Source organism: Equus caballus, chromosome 1 (assembly GCF_041296265.1).
Source record: "Equus caballus isolate H_3958 breed thoroughbred chromosome 1, TB-T2T, whole genome shotgun sequence".
NCBI lineage: Eukaryota > Metazoa > Chordata > Mammalia > Perissodactyla > Equidae > Equus > Equus caballus.
Genome location: NC_091684.1, coordinates 161,762,802 through 161,789,478, shown reverse-complemented (window position 1 = coordinate 161,789,478; position 26,677 = coordinate 161,762,802). Strand labels below are relative to the sequence as shown.

Below are 26,677 nucleotides of genomic sequence, written 5' to 3'. Positions count from 1 at the left end.
GAGTCAAGGCCTCATTTATATCTAGTAGCTATAAATGAAACTACATGCACTACTCGATGACAAGTATCTTTTCTGGTTTTTTTTTTTTTCCTTGCTGTTGGTTATCTGTGAAGTTAGAAGGGGACTAGGTATTTTGTGTTTGGGAACCTGGAAAACAGGCTGGAAATTGCCATTCTGCCACCAGTCCAAAGTCCTTCAAGTTACTCTTAAGAGGTTAATCAAAAGACTGGGAGAGATAAGGAAGAATACTCAGCCTAAGAATTTCCCTTTTTTTAAAAGAAAAAAGAAGAAGAAACATAGAAAGTAGGTTTGGGTATGTCTCAGATGTGTGTTTAAAGTTCAAGTCCAAATAAATCTGGCTCTAAATTCAAGTCTTTTAAAGTATATATTTTAACTAGATGCTGCCACCTACTGGACAATTTACAAGGGTTTGCGCTTTCCTGAGAACAAAGAAAAAAATCATGGAGGGAAATATGGCAAAAGTTTATGTTTTCATAATGAACCTTACAGGAATATTTTACTTTAAAACTTATGGCAATATATAGGCTGATCAAAATAATTTTTTATATTTTTAACTAAGAGTGGTAGCGAAGTTCAGTGAATACCATGCGAAAGAAACCAATCTCAGAATGGAACAGAGATAAGCACTTTCACACCATTCCACAACATGCGGCTATGTTGTAACAGTAGGAATACGACACTTTCAAAACTCAGTGCTATGTGGTCACATTGGCCTCTTGCATTTCTAGTCATTTCTTTCATATATGCAGTGAAAAGTCCTGCTAACAATATCTTTCTTAAACTGAAGACTCCAAAATTTTCCTCTTTTGGAATAAGGTAATAATTATGTTATGTAAAATGTAAAAAAAAAAAAAAATTGTAATTAGGCTAATAATGCAGTCTAAAGTAAATATTCTTTTTTGGTTTTTAAGATTTTTAAAAATCAAATAAATGTGACTGCTAAATACATGCCAGAGATGTAAAGAGCCAGCAGAAAATTTCATTAAAGAATTCACCTTCTTATAAAAGACCAGTCATTAAATAAGCAAATCTAATTAAATCTGAAGAACCAGGAATACAATAACATCATCTCTTCACTTTGGTGGACGGGTCAAGTGTGGGCTAATCAAGACAGACGGTAGCAAGAGCGTAGGGAAAGAGACATTCTGTTCATCTTATCGTGTCTTTTATTCCCATTTCCTTTTACATCAACTCTACTTTTGCATCTTATCTGCTTTGTGCACAACAAACACTGCCAAAACACAATAATTGACTAATAATTCAAAATCTAAAAACTGAAACTCTAACATGATAATGTTTAAAGCAATGATTCTCTCTGAAGATAGCTTTCAAGCCCCTGGTCGCTCCAGTCTTGAGCTCATTAAGTCCAACTGATTTCCACGGTAGAAAATCTGCACTCTAACATTACTGTAAACGTCTACAGGGCCTGCACAAGTCACGTGGCTCCAGAGAGACAACTGTGAGCTCGAGAGGTTTAAGCCAAATATACACGCCACAAGCTTTAAAAATTAAATGTTTTTGATAGCTCTGAGTAGATTTCGAAGAAAGGGAAACTGAAAACAAAAGTCACACCCCCCAGGGCCAAAAGTTCACTTGGTAGTAAACTCTGTGACAGAAAAGGTTAATGTCAAAAGGCCACCATGGATTCCTTTACAGAGCAGCCTGTTTTAAAGTCCTTGCTCCAGAGTCAACCACAAGCAGGTGTGGCCTCTTAGAAATGGCGCATCCACTAGAGAAATCAGCATTTAGCCCTGCTTTCTAAGATACAGACGCTGAGGTACTGTCACATTCAGCATCGCATTCCTGACACTGCCCATGTTTTTTATTTGGAATAAGAGATGTAGTCTCAGTTCTACGAAAGTGTAGAATTTCTGACAGACACGAAAGAAAGATTATCTTCATACAATAGTCTTTAGACATTTAAGTTAGTAAAAAAGCATTTTATAAGCTATAGGTTTGGAGGTGCTTTGCAGTCTTTTTTCATACATAATGCAGTCATTGATAAACAATTCTGAGAGAGAAAAAAAGGCTTGAGAAAAACATGTTATTCCAAAACACTTTTGAAAAAGACAACAATATACCTGCCCTAATAAAATGTGTTACAAAGCTACAATAATCACAACAGTACAATACTAACATCAGCACAAACAGAACTACTAATGCAATAGAACAGAAAATTTGGAAATGGACCCAATTAGTGCATGCTAAAGTTAACATTTCAAATGAGTGGGGAAATAATGGATCATTCAATGAAAGGTCTTGAGATAACTAGCTACCAAATTGGGGGAAAAAACCTAAATCAACTCTCTACCTCATATACGACATCAAAATAAATTCCAAGTAGATTGACATTGAAAATTATTTCATAAAATAATAACTGTACTAAAGGAAAACACAGGCACATTTTTATATTATCTTAAATTGGAAAAGGCCTTTTTAGGCAGAGCAACAATTAATGATAGCATAAATGACTAACAACTAAATAAAAAACATTAACTTTGTTAGGGCAAGAAATACCATAAAACCAAAGAAAAATAAGTTATAAAAAATGTTTTTGATATTTATAACAAATAATTCGTATCTTTAATATGTAAAGGAGTCCTTCAAATCAATAAAAAGGAACATCTCACTTTATAAAAGAACAAGTGATTCACCAAATGGCTAAACAAAAGAATAAATATTCAATCTCCCTGACTATCAGAGAGATACAAATTACTGTGATTCTATTCTAAATAAATAAAGCTTTAAAATACTTACAAAATCCATTGTTGTGGGTATAAGAAAACAACACTCAGCTACAATGTTGGTGGGAATCTAAACTGGTACAACCTTTCAATAAGTCCATATGGATAAAAATCTTTAAAAAGTCCAACCCCTTTGACTAAGTTACTTCTCTCATAGGAATTTATTCAAAGGTATATTAGTTTCCTGTAGCTGATGTCACAAATTAACACAAACCTAGTTGCTTAAAACAATAGAGATTTATTCTCCCACAGTTCCGGAGGCCACAAGTCCAAAACCAAGGTGTCAGTGGGGCCCCTCCCTCCAGGGGCTCCAGATGAGATTCCATCCCTTGGCTCTCCCAGTTCCTGGTGGCTGCCAGCATTCCTTGTCTCAAGGCCACATCACGTCAAATCTCTGCCTCCGTCTCCACATTGCCATCTCCTCTTCCGTGTGCCTCTTCTCTCTCTGCCTCTCACTTATAAGGATACTTATGATGGCATTTGGGGCCCACCTCCATATTCCAGGATAATCTCTTCATCTTAAGATCCTTAACTTAAGCATACCTACAAAGACCTTTTTTCCAAATAAGGTGACATTCACAGCTCCTAGGAATGTGATGCAGATCTCTTTTGGGGGCCTTTTGTTGGCCTACCACAGAAGGAAATAATAGAATAATTGCCTAAGGATGTTATTGCAGCATTATGTATAATTGAAAAACAAAAGAAATAATCAAAATGTTTAATAGCGGGGTATTAAACAAATGATGGCACATCCACACAGTGAACTAATATACAGTGATTAGAAATAATGCTGATGCGGATCATTCCAGTTTTCCATGGTTACACTAAAAAATCACCCAAAATTTAGTGGCATATAGTAACAATTATTGCAGGCAAGATCTACTGATAGCTACTAAAATTAGTGGGCAAAATTTTGAGGAGAAACAGGATATTTGCATAGTCTTAAGGTATCTCCCCCAAGATATTTATTAATTGCAAAAGGAAAAATAGTAAGTTTGGAGTAGAGAAAGCTGGCAGACACCACCTTCACCAAGTTTTCAAGGTTAACACCACCAGTAATAAGATATATCAACATCGGGTACCCTGGGTGTGGCTGACTCAGAGCACATAACTTCCAGAGTATTCTTGCCAAAAATGTATACCCTCCATCTAATCAAGAGAGAACATCAGACAAACTGAAATTGAAGGATATTTTACAAAATAACTGACCAGTACTCTCCAAACATGTCAAGATCATGAAAGACGAGGAAAGACTGAGGAACTGTCACAAATTGGAGGAGACTCAGGAGACATGACAACTAAATGCAATTTGGGATCCTGGATTGAATACTAGAAAATAAAAATGATGTTAGTGGAAAAACTGGTGACATGTTAAGAGGGTCTGCAGTTTAGTAGTACTGTAAAATATTTATTTCTTAGTTTCGATCATTGTACTTTGGTTATACAAGATGCTAACATTAGAGGAAGCTGGGTGAAGAGTATATAGGAACTCTGTGTTATTTTGAAACTTTTCTGTAATTTTAAAATTATTTCAAGGGGCCGCCTCCATGGCCGAGTGGTTAAGTTCGTGCACTCCGCTGCGGTGGCCCAGGGTTCGGATCCTGGGCGCGGACATGGCACCGCTCGTCAGGCCACATTGAGGCAGCGTCCCACATTCCACAACTAGAAGGACGTGCAACTAAGACATACAATTGTGTACGGGGGCGGGCGGGGGGGGTTGGGGAGATAAAGCAGAAAAAAATTTAAAAAAAAAAATTATTTCAAAATAAAAAGTAAAAACCAAAACTTAATTGGCATAAAACAGTGACCATTTTACTATGCTCATGATTCTGTGGGTAATTTTAGGGACACGGCAGAAATAGTTGGTCTCTGCTCCACCATGAATGGGGCCTCAGTTGGTGCGGCTGCATTTGGTTGGAGATGTCTGCCACAGCTCAACTGGGGCCACACGTCTAGCCTTGGCTATTCTCCACGTGATGTTGGCTAGGAATGGGATGTCTGAGGTTGCTCCTTTATTCACATCTCTGGTGCTGCGCTGAGACAGCTGGAACAGTTGGTACAATCTTTCTGAGGGCTGTTGTAACAAATGACTATGGAATGGACGGCTGAAAACAACAGAAATTTATTCTCTCACTGTTCTGGAAGGTAGACACCTGAACTCAAGGTGTCAGCAGGGCCATGCTCCCTCTGAAGTCTCTAGGGAAGAATCTTTCCTTGCCTCTTCCCAGTTTCTGGTGGCTTCCAGCAACCCTGGGCGTTCCTTGGCTTGTGGCTACATCACTCTACTCTCCACCTCTAACTTCACATGACTTCCTCCCTATGTCATTGTGTCTCTGTCTCTCCACGTGTCTTCTTTCTCACAAGGACACCAAACTTTGGATTGAGGGCCCACCCTAATCCAGTGTGACTTCATCTTAACATTACATCTGCAAAGATCCTATTTCCAAAAAAGGTCATATTCTAAGGTTCCAGGTGGACATTAATTTTGGTGGGACACTACTGAACTCACTACAGGCAGGAACCGGCCAGCATCACTCTCTCCTGCGCAGCCTCTCCATAAGGCTTGGTTGGACTTTATCACAGCATGGCAGCTTCAGAGTAGTCTGACCTCTTACATGGTGGCCAGCTTTCCTCTGAGTGAGGCTTCCAAGAAGAGAAGCAGAAACTGCTTAATGGCTAGATCTGGAACTAGTGTAGTATCATTTCTGCTGTGATATTTTGGTCAAAGTAGTTGTAGGCCAGCCCAGACTGAAAATATAGGGAGAAATAGACTCCATCTCTAAATGAGAAGTGGAATGAACATACATAGAGGGAAGGAATTGATGGCAGCCATCATGGAAAAAAGCTCCCACACAGATCTATTCTTACCAACAACTACAGGTGCTCATGAGATACAAATTAGTGAAAAATAGGTTACAAAACACCAGACATGTAATTTGATCCCATTTTTATTTTTCATTTTTTTGGTGAGGAAGATTGGCCCCGAGCCAACATCTGTTGCCAATCTTCCTCTTTTTTGCTTGAGGAAGACTGTCGCTGAGCTAATATCTGTGCCAATCTTCCTCTGTTTTATGTGGGATGCTGCCACAGTGTGGCTTGACGAGTAGTGCTAGGTCCATGCCCAAGATCTGAACCTGCAAACCCTGGGCTGCCAAAGCGGAGCATGCAAACTTAACCACTACACCACTGGCCCAGCCCCCACTTTTATTTTTAAAAATATATATATGAGGCCAGGCCCAGTGGCCTAGTGGTTCAGCATGATCCCTATATCCATATACATATGGATATTTGTACTAAAAATGTCTCAAAAGATAAAGAGTAAACAAAAATATTAACAGTGATTATATCTGCAAGTTGACAATGTAGGTGACTGTAATTTTTTTCTTCTCATCTACCAATATTCTCTAATATAGATTATACACGGGTTACTTCTGTAACAACATAGAAGAAGTAGAAAGTAAATAATCTATGATTTTAACAGGCAAATTTTTTTTGATGTTTCAATTAGGATATATAAATAGTATGGTAAATTTCAATAAGGCCAATCTAGATAAAGATCTATCACATAGAAACTCAGGAAGAGTCATTTTTTTAAAAGGTCCTTAGTCATAGAAAGGGCAACCCAGATGGGGCACCACCTTCCTGAGGAGAAATATTTGATGCATTCTGAACCCAAATCCCTCAGGCCCACCCAGCTGCTGAGCTCTCAATGCTGGGTCCAGAAAGGAACGAACGCAAGGGAATTTCATCCACATCAAAGCTCATGCTAAACAGTTGGAGTAGCCTGAATCAAGTTCTTGGGGTTCTACAATGTTAGACATTCACTTTGTAAAAGAAAAATGAAACCCAAGATTCTCAGAGAAATCAGAGGCCCCTGGTTAGAGTCAGCCTAAAGCCCCGGCAGTACAGATGACCACTTCCATTACCTTAAAGGATTTCAGAAGTGTCCCGCCAAAACATGCCAACTGCCTCCCAATCCATAAAATTTTCACTGCTATGTGAGTAGGTTAAAGGTTACACGACTCCATAATACTTGAAGAAGAAGAGGAGGGGGAAGAAGAAGGAGAAGAAAGAGGAGGAGGGAGGAGGAGGGAAGAAGTGGGAGAGAAGGAGGAAGAGGAGGGGACAAGAGGGAGAAAGCGGGGAGAAGGGGAAGAAGAACCATAAACACACATACACACAAGGCGGGGGAGGAGAAACATACAAGCAGGATTAATTGGCTGGTCTCAAAAGCAGGACTGTGGGAGAACAGGAATAGGGCAAGTCAGTAACGGATTTTTATGAACAAGGTTGCAGAGGCCTGAGTGAGACACCTCATGGGAGGATTCTAGGCGGTTAGGGGACCATCTTCATAAACTGGGTGTCTAGAGCCATCTAAGAGGCACACAGAAGTAAAGGCAAAGACACGCTTTGTCTATTTCCTGATTTTTCCCTGCTGTGGAGCAGATACAAACCCTAGAAGACTGTGAAACAACCTAAATTGAGGATGTTCCAAATCATCCTACCGAATGTGATCATTTCCCCTAAAGAAGAGGTAAACTCACAGAGAAACAGAAAAAACAACTGAATTGGGAATGTTACTTTAATCCAAAGAGTCTATGACTCTGAGATAAAAATAAGGATGGCTAAGTTTTACTCACCAACAGTTTTTTTGGATCCAGCAGTCAAAGCTAGAAACTTTTTTGTATTTTCCGTCTCCTCATTAATTTGCAAATCTTCACTGTTTTTTGCAAACTAACAAGAGAGAAATAAAAGTTTAAACATGGGAAAAGAAGGCAACTATACCCATCGATATTTTTTTAAATTCCAGCATGGTTTCCAATTGTGTACATACAAACAAGAAGGCTCAGGTCATTTCTATTCGTTTAATTAGGAAAATTTGTTCATGTTTCCTGTTCCTGCAAATTTCCGTCAATGAGTATTCCCAGATAGAGTTGAAATATATGTCTATCATGATATGATAATTATCTTGCCTAAAGTTCCTTGAGTTTCTGTTTAATATTTCTATAACTAATGAGTAACCTAAAGGAACATCATCAAATTAGAATTCCAGACATTTCAAGATAGATACCATATTTTATCATGTTTCTAGATATCATTCTTGTTTCCAAACAAGTAAAAGTTTGCTTTTAGATTCAATAGGAATAAGTGATAGGCTTTTTCTGCTAAAATTTATACATATTATTTCTCTAGTTTTTAAAGCACTGCATTTTGTATGTTGCTTTCTTTTCATCCCAGTGGTCTTCCTAGGAACCTTGTCAAGATGTATTAGTTACTTCATTATTAATTCATATAATTCTCTAGGAAATTTCCTCGAAGGCAGTCAACTGATCAAGGAGGAATTTATCAAAAACAACCAGTCTGTTATTACAATGTTCCTTACCATGAAAGTGTTCTCCTGTGAGGGACAAAGTTCAAATATGAGCCAATGGCTACACATCAAGTAAGTGCCAACACCGGGTCAACTTCCACCCCTCAATATCACAGAGAACAAAAGGTCCAAGAAGACCAAGGAAAGTTAACCGAGCACTAGAAATTTATTGAGACGGAAGCAAACAGAACATGGTCCAGACCTCAAGCACTTTACAGCTTCCCAAAGAGATCTTAACCAGCATATGCAACAGTAAACTCCCCCTCTTACTGGTCACAAAGTTTACTCACAAAATAACGGTAATCAGGGGGTTAAGTTTTTGTGTGTTTGTGTATTTATCTCCAAACTGTAAGCGTGCTGAAGAAAAAGCAGACAGACATACTCGATGAAAGTAGGCACCACATCCCTTTTTGTTCCAGGGATGGAGGAGCCCCAGCCTGACAGTGGTGAGAGAGGCCTACTGCACTGTCCGTGAGGAACGAACACACAGCGCAGTGCCTGACTGCACTGCTGCAAAGTTACCTTCTCCAGTTCCAGAAAACTACCGCCCTCACCACCCCCATACACACACACACACCACTGCCCTAACTCCACAAAATCAATCACTACCGGCAGACCATGTTAACACCAGCACAGTCCATGCTTTTCTTACTCATCTTAGAGGAAACTTTTCTTACATATCAGCATATGGTTACACGGTTCTTACCTTAAGTTCTTCCCACAGCTTTATTCTCATTTCTAGGCCTCGCTTCTTAATTTCTCTTTCTCTATATTGTCTCTTCGCTAATATCTTATCAAGCCTCCTCATCTTCCGAATAGCGTCTTGAAGTTGAGAATCTAATTCTTTCAATTCGCCTTCATCTATATTGTGTTGAAAGTAGGAATGAGCTAGAAGTTTAATAAAACCATGAAGCTTTGTTTTAACTATTTGTTCTTTCGTTCAACAATCGTTTATGGCTGATGGTAATAACTAACACTGGTGCCATGTATCTTGATTTACAAGGTGCTTTCACACCTATTTTTTTGTATAATTATCCACCAACCCTGTGAAATAGACATGTATCTCTATTTTACAGTTGAGATAACTGGGTTCTTTCAAATAGCTAATAAATTACAGCACTGAACTCAGAAGTGGGTCTTGTATGATTTTAAATGCCAAATTCTTTCTCCTTCATTTTGCTATACCTTCTATATTCATAACAGACAAGGAACAAGGATTAAGGCCCTGTTCTAAAGCTGCTTCAGACTAACTGAAAGAGCAGGCACGTACACAAACAGCTACTGCAAACTCGAGCATGTCATGAGTGACACTCAGTGGTTCCAACATACAGAAACAAAGTCAGAGAAGGACTCCATGTAACCAGACACCTTTTATCTACGCCCCTCCCATGTGTTCTATTTTCTTGAAGTACCTGAAAATGTTCTTGAGTTGTGGATAGTTAGTAGAAACTTATTTGAAACTAGGCACTCTTTAGCACTTTCATCATTCAGTTTTAACTTACGATTCATGATAACACTAATAACAGCAGCTAATAGTTATAGAGTTACCTGCTAGGCACAGTGTTAAGTGCTTTATTTACATGCATTATCTCATTTAATCCTCATCATATCTCTGTGAGGTGGTATAATTATTATCCCCATTTTACAAATTAGTAAACTGAGGTTAATTTGTAACTGAGTCACATACATGTCCCTGATGACATAAGTAATAAATGGCAGAGTCAGTTTCCACTCAAATACTTTTGACTCCAGAGCCAAAGCTATTCACCACCAGGCAATACTTCCCTGCGAAGTCTGATGAAAGATGATAATCTGTCAATGTGCACAAATGCTCAGATACTAAAGTCTCAGCCTCCTCAGGTTAGATCATTAGAAATGGCATATCATGCTAAGAAAGGCCAAATTTTACAACTTTTGAAAATCTGAAGAGCCCAGTGACATTTCCCTATAATGTGCGTCACTTCCTCTTTAAGAAAAATGAGATATTTTAGAGGGAATCAGCTTACCCAAAAAGAATACTGATCTTATTAATAAGGAGGCTCTGCAAATCTTATTGCTCACGTACTTCAAATGCAACAGCCTCCAGGTCTAATCCCCACCCGCCAACCCTGGCATTCTCATGCTCCATGTACACAGGCAGTCTATACAGAAGGCATTTTGAAGTAACTCATGCAGTACTGAAACAACATAAACAAATACAAGGTAAACTGGGCTGATGGCTAATCTCAAGTGTAATACCTTGTTTCCTGTTAACCATACTCCTGAGTCACCTGGGCTAACTTTGAGAGCTGACCTCATCCCAAACATATTCTAAATCAGTAGTTCCCAGAGTTTATGATCTCAGCTTCCCTTTACAGCCTTAAAAATTGAGAACGCCAAGTAGCTTTTGTTTATATAAGTTATATCTATTGATAATTATCATATTAGAGATTGAAACTTAAAAATATTGTAAATATTTATTCATTTAAAAATAATAAGCATGTTATTACCAATCACATGTTAACATAAATATAACATTTTTATGACAACTATATTTTCCCAAAAAAATTATTGAGAAGAATGGCATTGTTTTAAATTTTTCATATCTGGCTAATACAAGACAGCTGGATTCTCTTATCTGCTTCTACAGGAAATCTATTGCAATCTGTTGTTTCAGTTAAAGTATATAAAGAAAATCTGGTCTCACACAGACATGTAGTTGGAAAAGGAAGGAGAAATTCAATAGCCTTTTTGGATGATTGTGGATATTCTTCTTTGACACTACATCAAAACTCAACAGACAACGGGTAATTGAAATTGGTAACCTTATCAGTGAGCCTTTTGTATTTGTTCCATTAAAATCCATGGATCTACCTTTCATGTTGAATGGACCTTTTACCCAGCATTGCTAGTTTGGAAATCCGTGGTTCACTGAATTATGCACATCTTCCAAATGTTAACACATTTCAGTATACAATACCAAAAAATCACATTTGTTAACATTGTCACCAATTTTTACCAGAAAAGTCTAAGTACTGGGAAGCTGTCAAGCTCAGTGACATATACAAATTTTCCAAAATTCTAATTTTCACTTGAAAACTCAAATTTTCTCATTGACAAAAAATACAGTTGTTTTCCTTGAAGTAACAAGCTCATTTCATTTTTCTTTAAAAAATCTGCCAAATACCAAGGTCTGAATAATAATAGTTTGTCTGTCAGTCCTTCTTTCAAGTATAAATGGTGTTCCATTAAAAAAGCGGCCAGTTCAGCTCTCAGTTTAAACTATCACACAAGTTCTTTTCCTCAACACAAACTTCACGCTTTGGTACACAGCAGAATTGCTTTATGTGTACCCCCCATTTCACCACACAGGATATTAAAAAGATGTGGCTTCAAAGGTGAAGATTTAATAAAATTAATAATTTTTACTAGTCCATCAAGGATGTTCTTGAGTGACACCGGCTCTTTCTTTTCTCTGCCAGTGCCTGGTCATGAAGAACACAGTGACTACTAGCACAATTTGGTGCCACTGACTTGATTCACGCTAAAGCACCAATGATTCTACCCACCACTGCTACTGTACCATCAGCGCACGTGTTCATTCAGTACGCAAAAAGGCAAACAGCATTATTGCACTATCGTGATGAATTATATCACTGACATATCAGTATTAGGACAAAAGTTTTTAATTTACAGAGCTCCTGAAAGGGTCTCAGAGACCCCCAGGGCTCTGCAGACCACGCTGTGAGAACTGTTGTTCTAATTCACTCTGACCAGAATTAATCTAATAACCATGAAAAAAGGAGTCCATTAAAATCCAAAATTTATTAAGTAGGACAATCCCTAAAAAGGCATTTATAAATTGCAGGATACATTTTATTGTACAATTTTAGTCATCAAAAAGATCAATCATGTCATAAAATGCAGAAACACTTTCCACTTGATTAATGTAAAATGACAACAATAACAATTTTATGAAATGGCATATTTTATTATTTTTCTAAGTATATTTAGGGACTCAATATTCTTCCAAATAAAAACTGGTGATTGCTTGCTCACAAAAAGCGATTATTTTTATTACCATTATTTCTATTTAGCTGATTAAAAAACATGCAATTCTAATATTTTAACTACAACATCTGTAATTGGCATTTGCCATCACTAGGTAATAGCTTCCTACCTGAACGTCCAGAGAGCATCGGACGCTGAACCGGCAGATCTTCATCTGGCCGCTCTCGAGCCAGTTCTATGTTCTCAGAATGCTTTTCCCCTTTATCATCATCACTGTTTCTACTTTCCTCTGTATTACTGCTTTCTGAGTGGCCCTCTTTACCAGAGTTCAATTTGATTGCAGTATCAACCTAAAAATTATTTCCAAAGAAACAGTTTTCAAAAATGATGTATTTTTTTAAAAATTTACATTTCTAGACTATTTTAATGCTAATGTAAGTATATGTGAGGACATACACACATACATTAGCGTTTAATTTTTCTAGAAATATAACACTTTTTAATTAAATGTAATTTAGCTACACAATTAAATTTAATAACATTTGCACCAAAGAAATATGCACTATTCTCCAGTGACTTCTAGCAATAATGGAGAAGGGTCAGGAGTCAGTCCTGAAGAGAAGGGCTCTCTGCAAGGCTCAAGATGAAGCATGGCGGTCCCTGTTCCCTGAGCTTACACTCAGATGGAGAGTCAAAGGTCTGGAGCTGGGCTGTCCATAGGATAGCCACTAGACACAAGCAGCTGCTGAGCAGTGGAAAAGTCAACAGTCCAAACTAAGATGTGCTTCTAATGAGATTCTTCAAGTCACAACCATATGCTTTGGTGATTAAGTTATGTTTATGCTATTCACAGTTGTTCAGTTTCATTTTGGTTTCTCTTTACATTCTAGCAAAGTTCATTTTGAAAACACGAGTTTGGTACAGGTGTGCTTTCCTGAGAGAGAACAAAAAAAAGACATTCATGGCTACATCAGGAAAAAACAGGATCATGGGGCCCTGGGGGCTGCACATGGCAGTGAGAGTCACAGAGGAAGGGAATACAGCCCAAGGGAGAGGCAAAACCTGAGAGAGAGAGAGAGAGAGAGAGAGAGTCATTTCTGGGAGGAGTACCTTTCCCCTCCCAACGGAGGGACCATCCGCTTCAGTCCTTCAGTCCTTCAGGATTTGGCTCTGGGAGGGTTTTATGTTCTCTCTTCACACCATGTGGTCAACTCTCTGCCACTGTAATCTGCGCCCCTTTGTGAACCTCCAGGGTAGAAGGTGGGTAGCGCTGAGAAGTAAACTACCAGGGATGCAGAACTGCACAGGCATCCCTATTGGCCTGACCTGGGACCAAGCCCCAGCCGGACTGAGCTGGGTCAGTGGCATAATCATCATAGCCAACATTTACTGAGGAATTCCCATTGGTCAGGCCCCATGCTGAGCACTTTACACACACCGCTTCGTTCACTCCTCACAACCACCCCATGGTACAGGCATTACTATCCAGATTAACAGAGAAGAAAACAGATCCAGGATAAAATGAAACTAGTGGAGGCCCAATTTATAAACAAGCTCAACAATGCCTACTTTATGAGGGTTCCCTGTTCAAAAACATGCTTCTGTCAAAGGGTAGGTAAAGCCTGAAATTCCATAATACCCAGTAAATCCTTAAGGCTATACAGTTCTGTAAAATGCTGAAATTACTTGGAGAGCTCGCATGAGCTCTGTCGGCCCTTTATATCTTGGCATAAATGAATTGAGCTGACCTTTCCCTGAGAATGGGTGTTTATATAGGGGAATATGGAATATACAAAACATAACTAGATATTAGCAACATACTTGGATAGCACACTTCAGCATACACAAAGGCCCTTCACATGTAACATCCCATATGATCTTAACTTTTAGAATGAGCAGGAAGCAATAAGGCAAAAAGATGAAATGGAGAATAAAAGGTAAATTTTGCCCATTTCACAGTTTTACCCATAGGTTTCTACCCCACTAGCACCAACCATCTTCCCCATCCCACTGGCCTCTCTGTTCCTAACCCACCTGCTCTTCTACCCTGGGGCCTATGTGTATGATTCTTTCTTCTAAATTCTCAAAGCCACATTCCACCTCCATCTTTCATTGCCCCACGTCCCCTACTCCATACCTCCATGTTAGTCCCAGCAAAGGTAAATGTCCTATAAAAACCCTTCCTAACAATTAGATTCCCTATTTGAAAGTTGTGGGATTTTTACACAAATTACAACTAATGGCTTTTTCAAGAAAAGTGTTCATAAACAACAATAAACCAAAATTTTTAGAATAGTAAATGTATTATTACTACAGAAATTTCATTAAAACTCTAGCATTTTAAACTCATTTTCTGACAAATAACAATTTTTGCTAAGAAATTAATAAAAGACAAACTTGAACAATGAAACTAATACAAATTCAGGGTTTATTATTCAGACAATATATAAGGTTTTACAGACACTGATTCATTTCCAGGCAGCAGTCCACATTCAGTATTACCTGTGGCATCTCTTCCTCAGCCTAAGACAAACCTTACTGATTTTCCATGAACTTCATTAACACAAATCACAATGTTTAGGAGGCTTTCCTTTTGATATAAATATCAAAGTCCCTGTTGACTAATAAATCATGTTAGAGTTTGACATATAGCTTAGTGGGTTCAAATATAATCTGACTTGAAGTGATCACTGATATTTTTCTTTAAATAAGTCTTGAAAGAAGTAATATTAATCTATGCATTAAAACACATATGTCAATATTGTGAACTTGTTGCTTTAAAAAAAATCACCATCCAGGAATATGTAAGGAGAAATACTAATTCTGTGATACTCTATAATTTGTCAGGTCTTTGTATATTACCCTACCTACATAAAATTAGAAAATATTCACTCTAAATTTATTGAACACATGTTCCGGGGTTATGTACTACGTGCCAGACTTTATGCTGAACGCTGTGAATAACAGGAAGGATTGCCCAAGTGAGTAAAAGAATTGTGGCCAATAGCTAAGATATATTGAATATTTGCTAGGTGCTAGTCACTGTTCTAAGAACTGCAGATATTTTATCTCATTTTACCTTCAAAATCTACCTATGAGGTAGATAGTATTATTACCCCTTCGAACAGATGAGGAAACCGGCACAGAGAATCGAAGTAATTTGCCAAAGATGACATAAAATGTGGTCAGCAGAGCCCTGATTTGGACCGATGATTCCAGAATTTAGGCTTATAATCATTATGCTTGGGTCTAAAGAATCTAAAATTGCTTTTAGTCTCCAATTTAGGCTATACAGAAAGTGGAATAAACTGAAATCCTCCATCTACCTAGAAAGGCGTAGATGAGATCACGAGAACGTTAGGGAAATTGCCAGCAGACAGAAATTAAAAGGAAACTGAAAACTAGAACAGGAATCTTGTAAATCCTTAAAGCAGCTGCCCTCGTTGCAGCTGGAGTAGGAGCAACAAGGGGGAGCAAATGAGGATGCGCTGGCCTCAGAAAGCTGTGGGCTTGGTTTTACACCCATGCAGGAGTAGACTAGGCCTTGGGCCCAAGCAAGACAAAGAGATGGAAAGGAACCTTCCCTCTCTGCTCCATAAAGCTGGATCCCTCAAAGAAGGGCCTCCTCCTTGAGAGGGTAGACTAGAAAAACAAATAGATCCACAAGCACAGAGTAAGAACAAAACATGGGTCTGGGTTACAAGTGGGGAAAAGTCTTCCCTGAGCATCTGCAACCACAGGGTCATGCTTCCTGTGGGTTTAGGTTCCAATTTATATTATTCCTGTGCTCTGAGATGCTTAAAGCTGGAAAATTAGGAAAAAAAGAAAAGATTCATGCCAGTGAGATCTCTGAGTCACCTGGCAGAAGCAAACAGAAACCTGTTCTGGAAGACAAGGTTGCAAATCAGGCTCCATCAAATTCCCCAAATTAAAGCTTACATTCCCAAAAGTTCAAAAGCCATGAATATAAGACCAACAATAAGCAAGAATCACAACGAAAAAAAGAACTTAAGATATTAAAAAGCTGATAAAGATAATTATATAAATATTTTAATGGGTACAAAAAAAGAATCAGAAACAAGAGAAGATCAAGATCCTGTAAAGAACAGATGGATTTGAAAATAAACTAAAAAGAACTTCCAGAAATTAAAAATATATCATTGAATTTAAAAATTCAGCAAATGGATTAAAGAGAAGATTAGACATAGTACAAGAAAGAATTCAAAAATTAGAAAATCCATATTAAAAATTCCCCAGGATGAAGCACAGAGAAATAAATGAATAGAAAATATTAAAAAGAAGCTAAGAGGGGGCCAGCCCGGTGGCATAGCGGTTAAGTTTGCACGTTCCACCTCAGCAGCTTGGGGTTCACCGGTTCGGATCCTGGGAGCAGACATGGCAGTGCTTGGCAAGCCATGCTGTGGTAGGCATCCCACATATAAAGTAGAGGAAGATGGGCATGGATGTGAGCTCAGCACTAGTCTTCCTCAGCAAAAAGAGGAGGATTGGCAGCAGATGTTAGCTCAGGACTAATCTTCCTCAAAAAAAAAAAAGCAGCTAAGAGACATGAAGGATAGAAAGGAAATATTCAACAGACACTTAATATGACTTCCAGGATGATGAAATAGAAAAAAATGCAGGTAATATTTGAAACATGTGAAAACACAATGGCTGAGAAGTTTCCAAAATAAACAAAACACACAAATCTTTATAATGAAGAAGTACTAGTCTCCAGAAGGATAAACTAAATAAAACCAAACGTAGGTGAGTAATAGTAGATACCAAAGACAAATAGAAAAAAATTAAAGGAACCAGAGAAAAATATCTAAGCTAGACAACCCATACGGGAATGAACATTGGGTTTATAAAAGCCTTCTCATTGGCAACAAGAGAGGCCACAAGCACCTAAACGTAAAATATGTAACTCTAAAACTCTCAGGAGAAAACATAGGAGAAAATCTTTGGGACCTTGGGTTAGACAAAGAGTTCTTAGACACACACAAAAAAAACCCACAGTTCCCGAAAGAAAAAATTTGATAAACGGCACTTAACAAAATTCAAAATGTTTACTCTTCAAAAGACACAAAGAATGAAAAGTCAAGCTACAGACTGGGAGAAAATATTTGCAAATCATATATCTGACAAAAGACTCTGTCTAGAATATATAAAGAATTCTCAAAAATCAATAATGAGAAAACAAACACAATAAAAAAAAAGTTAGGCAAAAAATATGAAACATACATTTCCAAAAAAGAGATGTGAATTGCAAATAAGCACATGAAAACATACTCAGCATTATTCATCACCAGGGAAATGTGAGTTAAAACCACAATGAGATACCACTGTATACATATTAGAATGGCATTTTTTAAAAACTAACAAAATCAACTGCTGCTGAGGATGCAAAGCAGCTGGGACTCTCAGACATTTCTGATGGGAATAGAAACCAGTTTGACAGTTTTCTATAGTTAAACATACACTTACCATACAACCCAGCAGTCCCACTCCTAAGTATTTACCCAAGGGAAATAAAAACCTATTTCCCCCACAAAAAAATTCAGCATGCAAATATTTATAGCAGCTTTATTCATAATCACCAAAACCTGCAAATAACCCAAATGATCCTCAACTGGAGAGTGGATAAACAAATTGTGGTACACCCATACAATGGAATACTACTTAGCCAGAAAAAGAAGTGAACTATTGAGACATGCAACTACATGGGATGTTAACAACAGTCTTGGTTTATCAATTGCTAGAGGTCAGGAGGAGGAGTTTAAAGCATTTCTAAACAGCAAAGCACCTTGAAAAACGCTGGTTCTGGTGAGAGTACCTCCAAAGAAGAATTTGAATCTCTGCTCCCAGGACGCGTTCTTGAATTTGAGGCTGGTTTTGAAATTCCGTCTAAGTTTCCCTTAATAATATCCATTGATATCCTGAAACAAACAAACAAAATTTAAAGTTATGACTTGTATGTATAAATGTTTCATTAGTGTTAACATGCAATTAACTCAAAGCCTTTGTTATAAGGATTATGTTGCTAGCAAAGTCACTCTAGTCCAGTTTCATCAAAGACCTCTGCGTCCTGCATCATTAAATCTTATGTCACTGTAGGTGGAAAACAGGCTGCCCAGGATGTAAGATTCTGAAAGGGGCTAAAAAAAGAATGCAGAGGTGAATGCCATCTCAACAGCTTCCTGTGCCTCTGAAACATTGCTGTGTCCTTGGCCAGAGAAGACACTCGTGGAGCCCCACACCTCCCAACCAAGCAAGATTCATGCTTCATGGTAACGATTTGCTAAGCCCTCTACTTTCTTCTGGTTTTGCCTCCCTTATTCTAGTCCTTCCCATTCTAGCTCAGCCTTCAGCCCAGGCTTCCCTCCTAGCTCTGATTTCTCCTCTCCTCTCCTTCTTGGTGCCACATTTTCATGGAGTACCTATCTCCAGGTCACTGCTCTTTTTCTATCAACCCTCCCCTTCTAAAACCCATGATTCTACTTCTGCCCTCTGAAACAACAGAGAACAACACCTCCTTTCTCTGCTGGAGGACAGACTTCCATTATCCGGCTACACATCGCCAATCTCTTTATTTTCATGTGACACCATCCACAGGCCTCTCACCCTCTGGCTGCTCTACTCCCTGTGCTGTTTCCTAAAGCAGGAACTATTAGGCATGGTGGTTTAAACTTGTGGAAGAACTTGGGCATTACAGGCACATTGATCCTTCCAAACTGTGCCCTTGATCAGGACCATTCCAGATGTCTTCAGTAAGGTTAAGGTATCATGCACACTGAGTAAAACGCAAGAAATAGGGAGAAGTCCAGATTTTGCCTTCTTGATACTTAGATTTACATATGAATGGATATCTCCCAACAAATCTTTTCCTAAATTCTTCTCAATTATGAATTAAACCATTTCTCTTGTAACAGAATGAAGAAAGGCAATGCCTCTGGCCCAGAGAGTGTAACAATGTCCTTTTCTTACCCTACAATATGACTCATCTTTCTTTCTTTTTTTGAATTGCAGAGGCAGAGTTCAGGGAAGTTTTGGACACAGGAGGAAGCACAAACATGAACCCGATGCTCCTCCAAGGCACACAGAGGAATAATATGATTTGGCCTCCAACCATTCAGTGTGCCAAAGCTGATGATTAAGGGACCAGTAGGTCAACTCTTTCCTTCTCAGCAAATGAAAAAGGCATTGATCTCAATATTATTCAAACTCTGCAAAAGGGTCTGGGCTCACTCAAGAGGGCACTGACGTTATTGTTGTGGGATGACGGATCACCCTGGCCCGTCACATCACAATCAAAAAGCATAAGTCACCAAAAGGCCACATGTCTTGTAAATGCCCTAGGCACCCTGTCAAAGGAGACTTACTGCAGCTTACAGAGGGGGCAATGAGATGGAAGCATGTGCAGAGCCAGGATAATACATGTCAAATGGCAGAGGCACGGGGAACCATCAATGACACAGATCAGCTTTAAAAGGCTCCAGAAATCTTTCAATTTGTTTTAGAAATAAGTCTGTTCTATTGCGTCTGCTCCTGAAAATAATAAATTAAGGGAAATATAGTTCCCAGGGTAGGCAGGGATGTAACTGACAATCTACTGCATTTGATCATGTAGAAAAAGCATGGATAAAGGGCATTGAATTAAAATTGTATAGATTTATTTGAGTGTTTGAGAAGAAATCTCAATAGCCACATAGAAATTTCACAAGAAAAATAAAGCATTGTACAAGAAGGAAAGCAATCAAGGGATCATTAAATACTTACAACTACATAAGCACTGAAAGTTGACTTAACCAAGGCTGCACCTTAATTATATTGACTGTATGTGGGGAGGAGTATGTAAAAAGGAGATAGGACAAGGAATCTAATGTGTCATAACAGGAAATCAAAGAGAATGTCCAGTACTTGATAAAGCCAAACGATGGTTAGATAAGCATAATATTTATGAGTTTAAGATGGTTGCCTCTGGAGAGTGAGACTAGGGATTGCTTCCTTCTTTTTCCATTGTAAATGCTATAGTACAGTTTGACATTTGTGACTATATTATTTCAATAAAAGTAAAAACTAATTTCAAAAATAATAAACAAATGTAAAATATGAAATGTCCAAGGGACTGGAAGGAAATATAAAGATAATTCATATAATAATGAGGTTAATTACTTACTAAATGTGACACCAAAAGCATAAATGAAAAAGTAAGAGACTATGGGCTGGCCCGGTGGCAAAGCGCTTAAGTTCACGTGCTCCACTCAGCGGCCCAGGGTTCATGGGTTCGGATCCCAGGCACAGACCTACACACCACTCATCAAGCCATGTGTGGCAGAGTCCCACACACAAAATACAGGAAGATTGGCACAGATGTTAACTCAGGGAGAATCTTCCTCACCAAAAAAAAAGTAAGAGACTAACAGATTTGATTACATAATGTTTAATGCTAGTGAGTGTCAAGCAAACAAACAAAAAACTCTAAATTAAATTAACTGTCACCTGAGAAACTGGGGGAAATAAATGCAACATAGATGATACACAAAAAGTTAATAAATTTACATACTTAAAAGGCTCTTACCAATCAATAAAAAAAGAAGCATTCCAATAGAAAACTGGTTAAGGACATAAACAAGGAATTCACATACCAAAGAAAAGAGAGGGAGAGAAAGTGATGTCAGCATCATGGCAGAGTGAATTGCTCCCTTTGTCTCTCCTCTCTAAGTTACAACTAATGGACATCCATTAACCAACAGCAGATTCCCTACACAGCACAAGAGGACGCCTGAGAGATCCACACAGCCAGACATCTGAATGTGGGTGGACTGGATCTCTGGGAAGCAGTGGAACTAGGTGAGCAGACCCTTCCCCCTCCCTAGCAGCGGTGATCCAGGTCGTGGATCCTCACACGACAGCCAGGGTAACTGTGAGTGGAGGGAGAGGCACGCTGGCTGGCATGGGAACACTTGCAGAGAGGCAGTAGCCTGGCCTGTGGGAGCGCCCTCCATGTTGCAGTGGCCCCACCTGCACAAACACTTCCTGCCAAGTGGAAGTGGCTTAGATGGTGTGAAGGCGCCCCGCTGAGTGGTGGCCCCACCCACACCAGCATGATCCACCTGGAGGCGGCAGCGAAGTGGCAGCCAGGCCTTCATGAAGGCACCCTGCCCAGCAGCTGTGGCCCTGTCGGTGTGAATGCAGAGCAGGGACCAGCACAACCATGAACAGACGGGGCAAGAACAGAAAAAACAGCCCCTGCCACAGACAACATTGGCAGATGGAAACTTCGACCAGAAACAACAGGAACAGCAGCAGAACCCATGACCCAGCCCCCAGTGGTGGCAACCCTGACATCAGCTCCACCAGCCATGGGGGTTGTATCCAAGTCCCTGGGTCCTAAGGCCCCCACCAGCAACAGTGACACCCATGAACCCAGCACCCCTGGCAGAGGTGCAACCAACACCCAAAGACAATCTGGGAACAGTGGCGCAGGTGGTGCATAGGACAGCAGCATCCAAGCCCAGGGAGAGCCAGTGGAGGAACACGAGACCCAGCTGACCAGAACCAAAGCAACCAAAGCTGTACCTAAATAAGAAAAGGTGTTTACTGCCACAAATGTGCCAGCAGGGTATCAACTCATCAAACACCATGACTACCCCAAGACTACAATCTGAGAGAGAATTCAAAATAGCTATCATAAAGAAACTCAATGAGTTACAAGAAAACTCAGAAAAACAGTCCAATGAACTCAGGAATAAAATTAATGAACAGAATGAATACTTCATCAAAGAGATTGAAGCTCTAAAAAACAATCAAACAGAAATTCTGAAGAACAAAATTAAGGAGATAAAAAAATAATGTAGAAAGCATGAAAAACAGAGTAGACCCTATGCAGCAGAGAATTAGTGACCTTGAAGGTAGAAACCTAGAAATGCTTCAAGTGGAAGAGGAGAGAGAACTAAAAGAATGAAAAAAGAATGAAGAAAATCTTTGAGAAATATCCATTTGAAATATCCAATTCAATTAGGAAAAGTAACATAAGGATTATAGGTATCCTAGAGGGAGAGGAGCAGAGAGCTTGTTCAAAGAAATAATAGCTGAGAACTTCCCAAACCTGGGTAAGAAACTGGACATAGAAATACATGAAGCCAACAGAACTCCTAATTACATCAAGGCAAAAAACCTTCTCCAAGGTACATAATATTAAAACTGTCAAAAAAAAAAAAAAGAAGGAAATACAAATTATCAATATCCTGCTAAAAAACAAAAAGAGGACAAGTCTAATTTCTCTAATTAAAGGAATATACAGAAAGGAACCTGAAAGATGATAACAAGTCAAGAAAGTAACAGAGATGGGTTCTGGATTGGTGGGTTCATGAATTTCTTGTGTCCTTTGTTGACCTTTTGCTTATCTGTATTTTCTGGTTTTCTGTTAAGCATATCTTGAATTCATAATTAACGAATTTATTTATTATGGAGAACTTTCCAGAATATATTAAAATATATTCAAAAAATAAAAAATCAACCAATATTCACCACCCTAAGCTAAACATTGTTGGCACATTTCTTTTCCATTTTTCTTTGATGCCTTTTCAACAAAATTGGACTCATATATTTCTAACCTAACATTACATGATGAGCATTTTCTGACTACATTAAAGATATTTCAAAAGTAGAATATTATTTACTTCATGATAATCCATTATATAGATGGATATATGACCAGATTCTAAATTATAACAAACCATTACTAATGCATACCAACTTTCTATAACATTCATTTCAAACAAAATTAATTTAAACTTCTTCATAGAGGCTTGTGAGAAATGCAACCAGAACAGATGGAGTAAAACCAAAATGGGGACACAGGGCTGCTATAATTTGATATTTTTGAATGAGTGGAAGAATCAAAAGAAAATGAATCCTCCTCTGTTTAGTAATAAGGAATATCCAGCCTAAAAGAAATGTGGAATTACATTTATTTTCTTGATTTTAATGTCTAAAAATTACTTTATGGTAGATTTTTTTTACTTTCTATATTTGTTTATGATGTAAGAAATACTTGCCCATGAGAGGGAAAAAAATCCAATAATATAAAAGAATGTATAAGATTTTTAAAGTCAAGAAGCATGATTAATAGATTTTTGTAGGTCTCATTGTTTTTTAGGCACATGAAAACTTTTTATCCTTTATACCTACCTACTCCTCCCCAAGACAAACACACACACATGGCATGGTGCTTTGCAACTTGCTTTTTCATACTTAATATAATATTGCAGAGATTTTTCTATATCACTACATACAGATATAATTCATGCTTTCAAACAATGGCATAGTATTCCATTGCATGGATGTAGCATTCTTTTAATCAGCTCATTTAGGTTGTATATGGAATATGTGCTATTAAAAACAACACAGTGGCCTGCCCAGTGGTGTAGTGGTTAAGTTTGCATCCTCTGCTTTGGAGGCCTGGGGTTCACCAGTTGGGACCCTGGGCGCAGACCTAGTACCTCTCATCACGCCATGCTGAGGTGGCATCCCACACGGAAGAACTAGAAAGACCTACAACTAGGATACACAACTATGTACTGTGGCTTTGGGGAGAAAAAATATATAAATACAAAAATTTACTCTAAACAGATCACAGACCTAAAAGTAAAATTTTAAACTATAAAATTTCTATAATATATGTGTGATTGTGGGTTAGACAATGATTTCTTAGGTACAACATCAAAAGCATAATACATAAAATAAAATATTGATAAATTGGAATGCATCAAAATTAAAAACTTCTGCTCTTCAAAAGACATTGTTAAGAAAAGGAAAACAAAGCCAAATATTGGGAGAAAATATTTGCAAAACACATATCTGACAAAGGAATTGTATCCGGCATATATAAAGAAGTATCGAGACTCAATAATAAGAAAACAAAATATTTGAACAGACATATTACCAAAGATATATGGGTGGCAAACTAGCACATGAGATGTTCAACATCATTGGTCATCAGAGAAATGAGAATTAAAACCACAATGAGAGACCACTACACATTTGAATGATGAAAATTGTTTTAAAAAACTAACAATACCAAGTGCTGACAAAGTTGGGGAGCAACTGGAACTTTCACATATTGTGGGTGAGAATGCAAAATGGGACAGCCGCGTTGCAAAACTACTTGTCAGTTTCTTTTGTAAGCAGATTTTTTTTTTTAAGATTTTTCCCTATTTCTCTCATTGCCCCCTAGTACCTAGTTGTGTATTTTTAGTTGTGGGTCCCTCCAGCTGTGGCACGTGGGACACTGCCCCAACACTGCCCAATAAAGCGGTGCCATGTCTGCGCCCAGGATCCAAACTGGCGAAACCCCGGCCACCAAAGTGGAGCACGCGAACCCAACCACTCAACCACCAGCCGGCCCCTGCTTGGCAGTTTCTTATAAGGTTAAACATACAATTACCATATGACTCCACAATCTCATTCTTAGATATTTACCCAAGAAATGAAAAACTATATTCACACAAAAATGCATATGAATGTTTAAAGCACCTTCATTAATAATTGCCAAAAACTGGAAACAATCTCAATGTCTCTCAACCAGGGAATGGATAAGCAAACTGTGGTGCATCCATACAATGGAATACTACTCAGCAACATAAGGGAACAAACGACTGACGCAAAACATGCAGAATCTCAACTGCATTATGCTAAGTTGAAAGAATCCAGATTCAAAAGGCTCCAACTTCCAACTTTATGACATTCTGGAACAGACTAAACTATAGGGACAGAAAATTGATGGGCGGTTGCCAGGGCTGGGTGTGGGGAGAGGTTAACTATAAAACGGTACTAGGGGATTTGGGGGGAATGATGAAACTGTTCTGTATCTTGATCGTGGTGGTGATCACACAACTATGCATCTGTCAAAGCTCACAGAACTGCACGTTAAAAGGGTGAATTTTACCGCATGTAAGGAATACCTCAGTTTTAAGTTAACCTGTTTGTACAAATCTTTGTTTAGTTATACTTATATATCATAAGACTAATTAGAATTGCTGAATCAAAGGACAATTGCATTTCAAATTTTGGTAGTCCGCCAAATTGCCCTCCAAAACTGTTGCACCAAATTACACTACTACCAACAGGGTCTGATGAGACGAAGGTGCCTGTTCCCCACACGGGCTTGGAGTCAATCTGGTTATCGGCAAAGCTTTTTCATCTTGTCAATCTAATATGTGTCAAAAAGTATCTGTGAGTTTGATTTACATTTCTTTAATTACAAGAGAGGCGGAGTCTCTCGTCAAATGTTTACTGGCCACCTGTTATTTTTATTTTTTCTGTGAAATGCCTATTTGCCTTTTTTGCTGTTTGTGGCCTATTTCAAATGGCTGGTGATTAACTTTAAATACAGTTCTAGATCTTATGGGCCAGAAGGCACAGGACAGTGGGAGTCCTCGCGACTAGGTCCTAAGATCAGGAACGTGTGCCGCCGAGCCCAGGAAATCTGGACGACACAGCCTTCCTTCTGCGGGAGGGTCAGACAGCCCGCGCTCTCCCAGGCCTGGCCCTGCCCGTGCCCCTGCGGAACCCGCCCGGGGCCGGGACACCTTCCCTGCTGGACCCGCCCCTTCACGGGCCCCGCCCTCTTTCCCTAACAGCCAGTCTCCCCGCCCCGCCCCCTCATTGGCCTGCCCGTCTCCCTAACAGCCAGTCTCCGGGCCCAGGACCTGACACGACTCCTCCCCGCTCCCTCATTGGCTTGTCGCGCGGCGATAGAGCTTGTCGCCTAAGCGGCGCCGTCCCTCACCTGGCCGGCAGAAACTCTGGGAACTAGTCGCGAGTCGTCAGAGCATTGATGGGCGCAGAAGCGCACCGCTGACACCCTCAGCGTCACCCACTGTCCCCCAAAGGGGAGGCTCCTTTTCTGCCACCACAGCTTCTCTGGAGCTGGAAGTTCCTTCCAGCCGGTCCAAAGCCCTCCTGCCTCCAGGAACGGTGTTACCCTGGCAACCAGAAGCACGACGCTTCCAGTCTCGCGATAGGAGAAAAGGACTGTACCATCTGGAAACGAGAGGTGGGGGCCATGGGCGGCGAGGAACGCTGATGGAGTCGCGGGATCTGGGCAGTCCTGCTGTCCTCCGTCTTCCTGGCGGACGGTGTGGGTGGGAAAGGTTTGTTCGTATTTAGGTTGAACTCGGAACGAGGATGTCTGGATGCTTGTATGGTTCTGTCCCTGCAGATCCGCTATCCTCTGTGAGCTCAGTTTCCTCCTCCGTAAAATGGGGATGATAATTACTTTCTCACAAGATTATTGTGCACCTCAAAAAGATCATATATGTGAAGGTTTTAGTAAATTTTGGATGCTTTGTAAATAAAAATATTAGTTTTGCACAGACTGGGCTACAGTCCAAATAGAGTAATGATTGCTATTTGCGCCTTCTTTTATTTGTGGTTTCTTGAATTCTCAGAGCGTGAAGACTATTTCTTGGGTCCCCAAACTGATTTTCTTCATCTCCAGTACCATCAAATATCTGCTTTCCTGTCTGAACAGCACTTTACAGTTTAC

The 26,677-nt window shown here is 39.2% G+C and overlaps 1 protein-coding gene across 4 annotated transcripts in view; it reads right to left on the bottom strand.

Annotated features, from left to right (window-relative positions):
- Nucleotides 1-26,124, bottom strand: part of FSIP1 (fibrous sheath interacting protein 1) — a 169,770-nt gene extending 143,646 nt beyond the window's left edge. The window contains exons 1-5 of one of the 4 annotated variants that reach the window (XM_005603157.4): nucleotides 25,919-26,124; nucleotides 17,930-18,062; nucleotides 12,296-12,476; nucleotides 8,843-8,997; nucleotides 7,406-7,499 (exon numbers count right to left, since the gene is read on the bottom strand). In XM_005603157.4, the coding sequence (XP_005603214.2) occupies nucleotides 7,406-7,499; nucleotides 8,843-8,997; nucleotides 12,296-12,476; nucleotides 17,930-18,055 (556 nt within the window). In that variant the 5' untranslated portion in view covers nucleotides 18,056-18,062; nucleotides 25,919-26,124. Of the gene's footprint in view, nucleotides 1-7,405; nucleotides 7,500-8,842; nucleotides 9,025-12,295; nucleotides 12,477-17,929; nucleotides 18,063-25,918 lie in introns of all 4 variants that reach the window. The other 3 variants (XM_070272179.1, XM_023620198.2, XM_023620205.2) reach the window with 3 other exon arrangements.
- Between the last annotated feature and the right edge of the window lie 553 nt (nucleotides 26,125-26,677).